The sequence below is a fragment of the Benincasa hispida genome, chromosome 5 (genome assembly GCF_027475165.1).
Source record: "Benincasa hispida cultivar pf3 chromosome 5, pf3_genome.v1.1, whole genome shotgun sequence".
Classification (NCBI taxonomy): domain Eukaryota; kingdom Viridiplantae; phylum Streptophyta; class Magnoliopsida; order Cucurbitales; family Cucurbitaceae; genus Benincasa; species Benincasa hispida.
The window spans coordinates 47,217,301-47,229,972 of record NC_143482.1 but is presented as its reverse complement, the minus strand read 5'-3'; the positions used below and the strand labels follow the sequence as shown (position 1 = coordinate 47,229,972).

General features: G+C 30.9%; 1 protein-coding gene across 2 annotated transcripts; it reads right to left on the bottom strand.

The window, feature by feature from the left end:
- Nucleotides 1-2,260: 2,260 nt before the first annotated feature.
- Nucleotides 2,261-8,272, bottom strand: LOC120078767 (clast3-like protein). Of its 2 annotated transcripts, XM_090314115.1 has the most exons (8): nt 7,967-8,112; nt 5,883-5,962; nt 4,629-4,794; nt 4,423-4,481; nt 3,845-3,963; nt 3,282-3,519; nt 3,080-3,191; nt 2,261-2,593 (listed from the first exon to the last, which is right to left on the bottom strand). In XM_090314115.1, exons 1-8 carry the CDS (start codon nt 7,983-7,985, stop codon nt 2,514-2,516), a joined length of 873 nt encoding a protein of 290 aa, XP_090170241.1. In that variant the 5' UTR covers nt 7,986-8,112; the 3' UTR covers nt 2,261-2,513. The 2 variants fall into 2 exon arrangements, with proteins under 2 accessions (XP_090170241.1, XP_038889004.1); XM_039033076.2 differs by lacking the exon at nt 5,883-5,962 and having other exon boundaries at nt 7,967-8,272.
- Between the last annotated feature and the right edge of the window lie 4,400 nt (nt 8,273-12,672).

Below are 12,672 nucleotides of genomic sequence, written 5' to 3'. Positions count from 1 at the left end.
TTGTCTTTTAAGGTCAGGTGAATGAGTCTCTTGAGGAGAAACATTCTTACAAAGGAAAAAAATTATACTCCTATTTTTTTAAATAGTTTCAAATGTACTTGTTTTGACTAATATTTTTTTTAGAAGTGTATTATTGTTCTAATTTATCATGTCAATGAAAACATTCTCCTACTTGAGGTGATTTTTCTAACATCGAGCTAAATTTATGGTACACTTAAGGGCATTTTTGTTACTGTTAGAAGTTTATATTTGGCATGCATTTTTTTTTTTTTTTTTTTTAATGTTGATTGGACTAGAGATCCAATTGATAGACGATCCACTGATAGATTTATTATCTTTCTTAGATCGAATCCTATTTTTCAAAGTGCAGGGTCGTAGAAGTTGAATATTCATCATCTCTTGCCTCTACTATGTAAACAGAGGTTATGGTTAATCTCAAACAATATCTATAAATGTTAGAGATTATGGTTGGATTCAACCTAAAATGTCCATTGTTTTGATCTTTAGATACTCAATTTCTGTAAATATTAGAGATTATGGTTATACTTTAAGAATCTATTCAATGTGTTGAAGTTATCAACTAAAGTTATTAATGCCTTGTACACTTTAGTCATATTCATCTCCATATGTCAATGATTTAAGACAAAATATTTACTTTTCATGTAATTTGTTCTAAACTTATACAAGTTTCTTTAATAGGTTAAATCATTCGTGTGTGATTTATATTTTGGTAATTCAATCGAAACTTATATGAATTCAAAGTTATAATTAGATTTGTTTGATGCAACGTGATAGCACAATTAACTAAGTCGAGTTTACTAAAAAAAAAGAAAGAAAGAAAGACGATGATTCGATCCTCATTGCATTCTTGAACTAAAAAAAAAGGACAATTGACTACTAAGAATTAGGTCACATTTGGAATTGATTATGTGAGCGTACAAATGATTACAAAATAATTCAAACCACCTTTTGTGTTTGATAGAACCGAATGCAAATGAATCTACTAAAATCATGTTTATTCACATAGTTTTTAAAATTCATCTCCTACTAGCTTCTAAAACCAATTTCATAGAACCGGGCATTGCTTTATGCCACAAATTTTCAAATTGATTTAATTCATAGCAAATTGTTAAAAGCTCCATTTGAGATTGTTGTAACTTTTAAAATAATTGATGATAACTATGCTTTTAAAAAAATCAACTATTAAAGAAAACTAATTGACATTTGGTAAATTGATAATAGTGTTTGGTAAGTTCAAACCAGTTTTACAACAGATTAGCTATAATGATCTAATTAGACATTATTTAATTATTTAATTATTAATTTTCAGTATATTAAAATGTTATGAGTTATTTATTTATAATTTTTATAGTTTAAATTACAAAGTATATTTTAATCCACAGAAAAGTATAAATTACATATTGATATTCCTTAAATTATATGATAAAAAGTTGAAAAAAAATAATTGTTGTATAAAATATTTGTAATGAACAAATGTTATTTGAATTTAAGTACAGACAAAATGTGACTAAAAAAACTATGTTATCTATTTAATATAAAAAAAAAATTTAATTATACAATAAGATAAATCACTCAAGTATTTGGATAGCAAATGGGAGAAGAAAAAAAAATGACAATTGAAAAAAGAAAATGAATGATGACTAACAAAAAATAAAGTAAAAAATAAAACTTGAATTAATCGTGATTGATCTTGAATTTATTTCATGTAACAACTATGAGGCTTTAATGGTGGTTCAGAAGTGAATTGATAATATTATATAAAAAGATTGTTTATCGTAAAAAAGCTTGATTATTAGGGAATCTAAAAAAGAAAGCTACTCTTCAGCAGATTTTGAAAACCATAATATTTGATAAAATGATTTTATACAATTTTTTAATTTTTTTAAAAAAAATCTAAATTACCAAACCGGTAAAACGGTTAAGATTTTTTCCAAATGACTTTTTGACACAGTTAACACAATGTCAAACATAATCAAAATCACTTTGTTGTATTCAAAACCACCATCAAACATGTCTTTAATTCTTTAAAATCAATTTATAATACAATCAAAATTGATTTTGAGTTATTAAAAACGGTTTCTAAATAGATTTAATCATTTCAAAATTAACTTCCATGCATCTTTGATACCCTAAGCCTTAACTTGACAAGTGAATAATCATGCTTGTCCACTTTTAGATTTTCCCCCCTTCTATTTGTGTATCATCATATCTACCAAATAAATGGATAAGAAGAGTACAATTTTAATCAACAAACCTGCAATTACCGTTTGAATATACTAGTCCAAGACAGAAAATTTCTAATTTAAAATGGATTAAAGTAGAATAATTAACTAAAAAGTGGGAAGCATTCACCTGTTACAGAATGGATAGAGAGGCCTTTTCATTTCTACATTACAGATCAATTTCTTCGACAAGCATTTATGGCATCATTTAATCAAAACTGGCATGGCAAGGAGTCCATCCTCATATTGATTCTTTCCACCCATCCTTGTCTAGAAGATGGACAGATCTGGTGGTGGTCCATAAACAGACTTCCAAGAATAGGGGACTATCCATTTAATGCCTTCACCACCTGAAGAGAAAATAAGCAAAAGATGGGACACGAGGTTTTCAGTGTCAGCTTTTGAAAGCATTACAGCAATCAGTATTAAGATTCCACAAAATCCTTCCAGAAAACCCACTTTTAAGGATTTCGTGCCCGGAAGGGATTCAAAGGGATAACAATGAGTACTTGACTTGCAACAATGTGCAAACGATGCTTAGTGCATTCAACAACACATGAGGTCGGAAGAATTTGAACATCTAACCTTTTGGTTGGGGCTTGAGAGTATATACCTAAACTAGTTGAGCTATTCTCAAGTTGACAAGTACAAACCGTATTTAAAATGATAAAATGGTTGTTTGTGGTGAATTGAGCAGGTAGAAAGATAATGTCATCACATCATTTAAGATATGAAAACTTAAGAGATGGACTTCAATAATATAGAAGTAAAATGATTCATGCCGACTAATGATATATAAGTTTTGAAAATATTGGCAGATGAAGCCAAAAGATTACCAGAACTCAGACCCAGAAGTTTGCCTGTTGCCTCAGCCAAATTGAAAGCATCAGGTATGTTGTCTCCTTCTGAACAATAGCATAATAAGCAGGTGACTTTTACACCTTTGGCCTTGACATCACAACAAGCATATGTGCCATTAGAAAATTTTAAAGAAAAATTTCATGTATGACGTCTGATGATGATATTTCAAGGTTGTACCTTCAAAAAAGTGAAGAGAGAGGCAAATGGTAGACTTGGAAGGTAGTCTCCCTCCTCCAACTCGTCATCAAAAGGCGGGCCATCCTCCTGTGTAGTCTTGGCTTCAGTTAGAGTACTAAGATAATTCCATCGCGACTGCCCTGGGTCATATTCCTGCAGCCTTCTCCATCCCATTCGTTCACAGTTGTCATCAGTTCCGTCATCATTGGTGCTAGAAAGATAATGTATCTGCGAACCACTGATATGCATCAAAAGGCCACATTAAGAACTATGGAATGACAGTTAAATGGTCAGCCGGTCAGGCTTGCTGTGTGCAAAGAACAGACAATGGAATTCAAGTATTTTACAAGTGACTTCGAAAAGCTATGAGTTTCGGTTTGGCAAATGGCATCCATCCAAGCTAATTTACAGCCTTATAATCATATCCTTATATGACAACGCTTAGATATTTATGGCAATCGCTTCATTGTACTTATGTGACAAAGAAGATTTTGTGACTGGAAAAATGAACCTTAAAGATGTACGGGTCAAACATATGTTAAAGAAGGTACAAAATAATATACCTTGACGTATCAATTTGTTGCCACCTTCCAAAATCTAAGCTAGAAAGCAGAACAACATGCTTCTTCCCGCAAGTTGCAATAAAATCAGCCAAGTTCTTTGCAAATTCAACCATTTTCCCCTGCTTGAACAAACCATATTCTGATTTAATTATACTTATTGACGCCACCAAAGCAAAGAAAAGGAATTAACAAACCAAAGAACAGTACTATCACCTCTCGAGATGACAAATAAAGGGATAACACTATAGGCTAGTATATTTCCCTTGCTATGTCATTCTCTAAGTGTAAATTGGATTGGCGATAGCGATACTTGAACTGCATTCTAAAAGTAAATTTATACTTTGAGAAATACAAACATCATTCAAACATCATTTAAGATAGAGTATAATATTTCTTGTATGATTTTCTGCAGAAACTAACCACATTTTTAGTCTCGTTGAAAGGGATAATATACCATTTTCTATATACGATAAGGCATTATATACGTTTTACACGTGATTAGTGAGAAGAATGAGTAAGCAAAAATACATAGCCAATTTTAACAAATATGTATATATGGCTGGGATTTTAAAACTTGCCTTGATCACAGGTGACCTTTGCTGGACAAAGGTCAATGCATTAGATGTTGATTCATAAACTGAAAACAAACATAAACTCATTGAGAACTTGTTGGAAAGGAGTTACCAAAAGACAGAAGTTGATATAACGAAGTTAAAGTTGATATTATAAATTCTAATACCACTTGAAGCAATTTTAATAATAAATTACTGCAAGCAACACAGACCTTCAAGAGGGAGAGCTAGCTCCCCAATAGGAGATGGCTCATAAGCATTGTTACCAATACAAGGTAAAACAAAAGGGTCATCCAAATAAGCAATTCTTGCTGCTCTCATTGAGGAAACCAACAGATCCACTGCTAACTGCCCCACATTCCCAATTGACAATGCTGGCTGAATTAATCAATAACCAAAATAAAATACACAATTCAGTTTGAAAACAAACTAATACATTGGAACTGAGCTCTTCTGGCCTTTTATATTATAACAAAAAGAATGATGACCATAGCAATGCACAGGCCTGTTAGAGTCAGAATGAGCAAGCACAACAAATTTTAATGAAATTTGAATTTAAATAGTTTTTCAGTACATTGACTCAAAGTTTGATTACTTATAATGAACGTCCTAGGTGGATCTGCACAAATTTACATAAACAAACTTGACTAGATATGCACTATGATGAGGTCCAGGAGGCCACAGTAAGGAAACTCTTGATTCATATTGGTGGTGGGGGTGCTCTTCTGGTGAAGCTTACTCAAAGTTACTAATCAACATTGACTTCTTTCATCTGATAAATTACATCTGAAGGGGAAGGATGTAGTTTTTGTAGCCAAAAGTGAAAAAATAACGTTATCAAGTCAGCTCAGCGAGGCGGTAAATAAAGGACGGTAAGATTACTTGTGGAAAAGAGAAAGGAAGAGAAATGAATAGTTACTATTGTGCAGAATTTCTTTTTGTTGGGAGTTTAATCTTCAGGTCATCTATAAGTAGCAGCCAATTATCTGACTGTAGACCTCTGCCCCATAAGAGATGCCAAAAGAAAGCTAGAAGGAGAAGAATAAGTATCAAGCGTTTACTTATATCTGGGGCCACGCAAAATAACTCCAGGTTCTTTATTCTCGTAGTTATCACATTGTAAATATATTTATAGGGAAAATATTTTTCCATTGGATCTCCAAATTAACAATTGCAGATATAGTCTCTTCATATTGGAGGTGGAGTTAGCTGGTATATGGTCATGGTCAAGGTTCACTTGGTGAAAGATCCCTAACAAAGAAGATTGAAAGTAGGAATTAAATATATGCTCTATTTTCATAGCACAAATTGATTAACATAAACACTACAAGTTCTAAAAATTTCAGTAGACTGTCAAATGAGTTTCAAAGATAGATTGTTAAAGGAAGTTAGGATGTGAGTCATGTGAGCATAAATATACGGTTTCCAACCTCAACCTTGTTTGCACCACGATGGAGGAGACTTACCCAGTTTTTGACTTGATGAATTGAGGAGACAGCAGAGGCAGCGAACTTTGCTGCCAAAGGGTCTACAACATTCATACAATCTGCAGTGTATATGACTTAAAATGGGTGATTTTTTTTTCTTTTTAGGAAAAGAAACAATTTCATTGATAATATGAAATTACAAAAGAAGGAAAAGACCCCGAGGGGAGTTACAAAAGACCTTTCCAATTGGAGAGGAGCAAGGTAAAGCTATAGTGGTGAAATAAGGGAGAACATTTACACCAAGTCACAACCATATTTAACTATAGCATCAAAACTCTATTGAAGGGGACCTTCTTTCCTTGAAAAATTCTACCATTTTTTTCCTGCCATAAATTCCAGCAAAAGGCAAGAATATTATGATTCTGATGCTCAAATTTAATATAAACGTGATTGTAGTTGACTAGTACTGACATCCCTAGTTTTCTACAGATCCTATCTAACAGTGCTTTGTGTTTCTAAACTGCATCTCTGAACTTTTCTATTTTAGCTAGTTCAATTGTCCTGGATTCTGACTGGGCCAGGTTAGAATGCAATTGATGAAATGTGGAAAATTGGAACGGAATATATTGTTGTTAAGTTGGAAGGTCCACCAACTTCATGCATCTGTTTTCTGGAGGATGTTCGATTAAACTTTCTGGAATTTTCTATTTACTAGAAGGCTCGTCAACTTGGCTTCTGCAAGCTGAAACTTAACTGAAAAACTTTGATACTCCAATCAAAATGTAAAACTAATATGCAGGCTACTTGTGTATCCAATAGGGCGCTTATCAGTTATATGGGTACGGAAGTAATGCCAAAACTTTCAAGATATCTACATGGCCTGCATTCGTGAAGGTTTCACCAATTGCCTCCATCTCATTTTCTAAGTCCTTGCAAAGCTTAGATATGCTTGCCTTCGTTCAAGAAGTGTGTATCTGTTCCTGTGCTCAATACTTGAAAGGTAGTAGCTAATTCATATTTTCTCAACGGTGCATCTGTCCAGTAGAAAATCCGCAATCCTCCAATGGCACCTTCCATACATGTCATCATCAATTAGGCCTCATATTATAAATGTTTGTGCAAAAAGCAAAAGCGGAATGGGTTTCATTAGTAGTTAGTTACCTAGGTAATGAAATAAATGCTGGCAAAGGGGTCATGAGGTCTATTCGGCATTTTGAGAGGAGAAACTAGCCCTCTCGAATTGGCTACAAGGTCTTGTTGGTGCTTGGCACCTCCTTTTCTCTTCTCTGTATATAAATCATAGACCTGATACCTATTATTGCTCAAGCTGCCTCTTCAGAAACTGCTTGGGTGGGTTCCGTTATCACAAATTCCAGACCATGTAAGTCTTCTGGTCAAGTTTGACAGGGAAGGGCTGGGCTAAAGGAATGGTAGGACCAAATTCTAAAAGGGAAATTCATTAGGGGTTGTTTTGGGTGCCTTTATTTGAACATTGAGCAGGATGCAGCCCGGAATTTGCATGAATTGCGGTTGAATATCAATTAATCGTAGATCAATATAGGCTTCATGCTTCAATGCTGGAGCTGGGGCTCTCCATCTGAATTGCCTCTGAAACTCCAGCTTAAAGCTAAAAACAAACTCATTGCCATTGGTATCTCAAGCTGAGATAGCTGCAGTTATCTATTTATACTACAACAACGCAGACACAAGCCCTTACAGGAATGAGAAATAACTGCAAGTAACAACGTACTGTAGAAACATAACAAACTTTCTTGTAGTGTAAAGAGGAATATAAAGTAACTAACTCATCAAATCACAATATGGCACAGTGGAAGCAGATTTTCTAATTGACATAACACAATCAGCCACATAATCCCTCGCCCTCCTTTTAAGCCTCTACGAGCAATTAGTAGCTGGCCGAAGGCAGGAAAAGGGTCAATTGAACAAAACATTAGAAATGTGAAAATTAGATTTCAGTTTTCCTTTCAACCCTTCATGAACTTCATAGACATTCAAACAACTCAAAAGTACTACAATGCAAAAATCGTCTACTAGATTGATGTAATTGATAGAAAGGAAAAACCGACGAGAACTAGAAGCTTAGAAAAATTGAACGAACGAACCAGAACCAGAGTGGAGCATTGATCATGAAATTGTTTTTCTTCTTCGAGAAAAAATTCCATTGTCGGAGAAAAGAACCAAGAAATCCGGTGAGGCCGAACACTCGAATTTTGAGAATTTCACGGTGGCTCCGTCGTGGAGGTTTTCTTGAGCTTGAAGAAGAAGAAAGTGGAGGTGGACTCTGGGCCCTGATTTCTTAATCCGCGGCCCATTAAGACCTATGGGCTTCCATGGGCTAAAACCTTATGGCCCAATTCTTGTAATGTTGGCTTTAATATGACAATGAAATTGGAAAGACTAAGCAAAATACACCGTTCTGCGTCCATCATAATTTCCAAACATTTGAATTTTTTCATAAATATATTTCATACTTTATTTAATATTATTTTATTCTTCCTAGTTCGAAAATATTCATACATCTTTTCACATTAAATGCAAATAGATTTTATGAATTTAAATTTTTTTAAAAAACTGATTTAAATAAAATATTTATTCTAATATTTTAAAAAAAAAATTTGCACGATTTTTTGGATTTATTACCATCTTTATACGCTCATTTTGTTTTCTTCGATCCTCTTATCATTTTTTCACTTCCAACTTCTTTTGGCAATTTTTTTTCTTTTTTTATATACTCCATATATATTCATATTTTTCTTGTTATATTTTAAAAGATAAATCGTATATATTTTTCTCATATATACACTATTTGATATTTATAAATCCACATAAATTATGAAAAATACCCGTAAACTTTGTATTTTATTTCAAAAATATTCATAAACTTTCAAAAGGTTCAATAATACTCTCAAATTTTTAACAAATGTTCAAAAATATCATTTGTGTTAGGATGAAATCTATCATTGAAACTTTTGAAAGTTCAATAGTATTTTAAAATATATATATATATATATATATATATATATATATAAAAGTTTAATGGTATTTTCGTAACAAAGTACAGATATTTTCTATAATTTAACATACTACTATCATAAATCTAATTACTTGCTTCCATTATCGTGTTTATAGATGGTCAGTATTTATTAAAACAAGTATATATTCCATACAAAATTAATATGGACAAGGAATACATTTTTCATACTATGATTAAAATCAAAATATATCACTATATATTTTGTTACTAGTAAGTCGATATAGCCATATCATTAGTGCATTAAATATATCCACAAATTGTATATAAAAAAAATGTCCCTAAATACCCTATAAAAGAAAAAGGAATATAGGAAATTCTTATAAATAGAAAAATTATATATAATCAAGAAATATTGTATATATATGATTGAGTCTACTTTTATAAAAACTTATTTGCAATTGAGCCATAACTTTTATTTAAAAACAAGGGGGGAGAAACTATTCAATTTCTCTATTTGTGCCATAAAAATGGAAAGTATTGTTTAGATAATCTTAATATTATAAGAAATGTGGACGATATAGACTTACTTTTTAAAAAATAAAAATAAAAAATCAAATAGTTATCCAACGGAGTCTTAATATTTTATAAAGATAGACTCAATATTAAGACTATGTATACAATTAACTAGGGGTGTACATTGATTGGGTTGGGTTGATGGGTTTTTTTAACCAACCTGAAAATTAAGTTGGTCGGATTGACAACTTAAAGGACTCAAATAAAGTCTCCAACCCAACCCTTAAAATTCGGATTAGGTTGGGTTGAGTTGTTGGATTATAACTTATTTTTTCTTTTTAATTAAAAATATGTAAATTTATATACAACACATATGACTAATAACAAAAATTTCTTAAAATTCAAATGTTAGATATCAAATATCTATATAGTTATTGCAAACTTTAAACAAGGCCAAATATCATAAAAATTTTAAAAGTAAAATATTAAATTCATAAATTAATAAATACAAAGTTGGGTTTAGTCAACCCAATTTTGATTAGCCAACTCACAACCCAATCAAACCCAATAGAAGTAGAAAAAGTTCAACTCAACACAACCCAAGAACAAAGCTAACCTAACCCAACACTAATATTTTGGGTTGGATAATCCGAGTTGTTCGGATTGTCGGGTTATTTGAACACCCCCAATTAACCTATGAAATTGGAGTGTGATTCTTTATTTTGGATTTAAACACATAACTAACCTAGTTTAGAAAAATAAATTTTAAAAGTCAAATTATTTATAATATTAATCTTTTTTTTACAAAACTACATAATTAGGTCTCATAGTTCTTACAAAATGAGTTTGAATTCTACTATCCATCAATCTTATTTTCAATTTTTTTTTCATTTTTTAATTTATGTAAGTGACAACAAAAGCCTAAAATAGTTAGATGAGTTGTTTTTAAATATAAGGAAATGAACTACAAATATTTACAAATAATAACAAAATATCATAGTTTATCTGTGATAGACTGCGATAGCCTAATATCTGTGTCAGTGACACACATAGACACACATAGACACAGTAGTCTACATTGTCTATCGCAGTCTATCACATATAGACTGTAGTATTTTGCTATTAATTGTAAATAATTTTAGTAGTTTTGTTATTTAAAATAATTTTTCTAACTTGATTCATTTTGAAAGAAAAAAAAAATAAAAAATAAACATAAATCACAGTGACTAAAAAGTGCTAAATGGTTGTAAATTTCTTTCAAATTACAAGAAATTTGAAAATTTTTGTGAACATTTTAGTCTTATGTATTCAACTCAACTTTGTTCATTTTACTTCATCTACCTTCAAAATATTTCGAGTCTTTACACTTAAAAAATATCATCATTTTAGTCTCATCGTTCTACTTTTACCTCATTTTTTTATCAGTTTTTTTTTTCATGACACTCCATTCACTATTTATTTAACTAAAAATTTATATTTGATTATTTCTACTGTGCGGAAAATTTGTGTTAAAATTTTACAAGTAGTGAAAAATGGTAACTTTTTAAAAATATATATATCAAAATAAACTTTTCAGAAATATGAAAGATATTAAATGAAAAAAAAATTTTAAATATAGAGAACAAAAAAAAAAAAAAAAAAGAAATATAACAATAAAATAAGGGTAAATGCATTGGGTAGTACTTTTAGGGAAAATAATTAAGTGTAGAGTAATATTTTTTAAAGAATTGCGAATATAGTAAAAGGTATCAATGATAAATTCTATTACCTATAAATTCCTACCAACGATTTGGTCTATCATTGATAAACTTTGAAAGCTTGATCTAAATTTTGTTATATTTGTAAATTCTATCATATTGTGTTATATCTGCTAATATTTTGAGTTTGATTGTTATAATTATAATTATGTCATAAAATAAACTAAAATAAAAAAAAATACCTAGACTAAACTTGGACGGTTAAATCAATATCTATTGAGTTCTTTCCATGACATTCTTTCTTACCCCACTAGCCTTTGAAGACAATGACGTTGAGGTTAATGTCCATTGTAAACTTGTAGGTGTAGGGAGAAAAAAAAAAGTGGTGAAACACTTATACGCGTGTAGAGTGCTTTTTGTAACTTAGTGAAAAACTATTCATCTCACCTTTTTTAACAAAAATTCTCTTTATCTTAAGTTACAAGGTGTAGAATCTTGATTGGGTAGCGTCTTATCAATGGAATGCGAGTTTCTTGACGTGGCAAGGCTTGAAAAGTCTAATGATGCTTAAAAAATTATTCAAGAAAGCTACCACAATATGACTGACAGTTTTATTACGTTGGATGTGAGAGAACGAACTATAAAAATATCTCGTTCTTACTTTGGACAGTTATTAATGGTCATACAGTTCAACGATTATTACGAGATAACCATATTGTGTCAGAAATTTGGGTTTGAATAGGTGGGGTTAGGGGATAATGAGCCTAAGAGAAATTGGGTTGTCTTTTAGTAGATAAAGGTAGACAAAGTTGAGCCATGCTAATATGGGTGGTTGGACCTCCTTTTCCCTCTAGGTTAGTCAACGTGGAGATGGGTTATGGTTCAAGGCAAAAGGTACGGTTGAGGGATTTTTTTTTTTTTTCCAATGAGCATTATGAATAAAAAAAAGTGCTATCCAAGGATATAAAAAATATATTTAGAAGTAATTTTAAAATGAATATGGATATGTTTTGGGAATGATTTGAAATAATTTATAATTGATTTTCTATTGATTAGTTGGAATGTGCTTTTTAATAAGTGATTGATCGGGAATCACTCCACAAAATTTATCCCACTTTTTTTCAAGTAAAATTTGTCCTACTTATGTATTGATAATCTATTTTAATTTTTTTAAAAAAAATTGTGATTCTTAATAATTTGGTAATTCTAAAATCACTTATGAAACAAAACACAACAATTCAAAAACTCTTTTTTAAATATAAGAAAATTATCACTACCAAACATATACTAAAACTACTTTCGTCCGGTTCAAAATCATACTCGAACACGTCTTTATTTAACCATTTAAAATCAACTTAATGTTTGATTTTTTTTAAAAAAAAAAAAAAGTTTTAGTTATATAAATCATGATTGTTTAGGGTTTAGAACATGGAAATACATTTCCACCTTTAGAAAAACACAAAACAAAAAATAAAAAAGTTTAAATTCCAATATACATTACACACCCATGTTCTTTCCCCCAATATGCCCATAACTCCACTAATAAAGAATCCCAATTCATCACCATAAACCATTTTTCCAAAAGCTTTGAAAACCTTGGAAAAATAAATAAACAAACAAACAA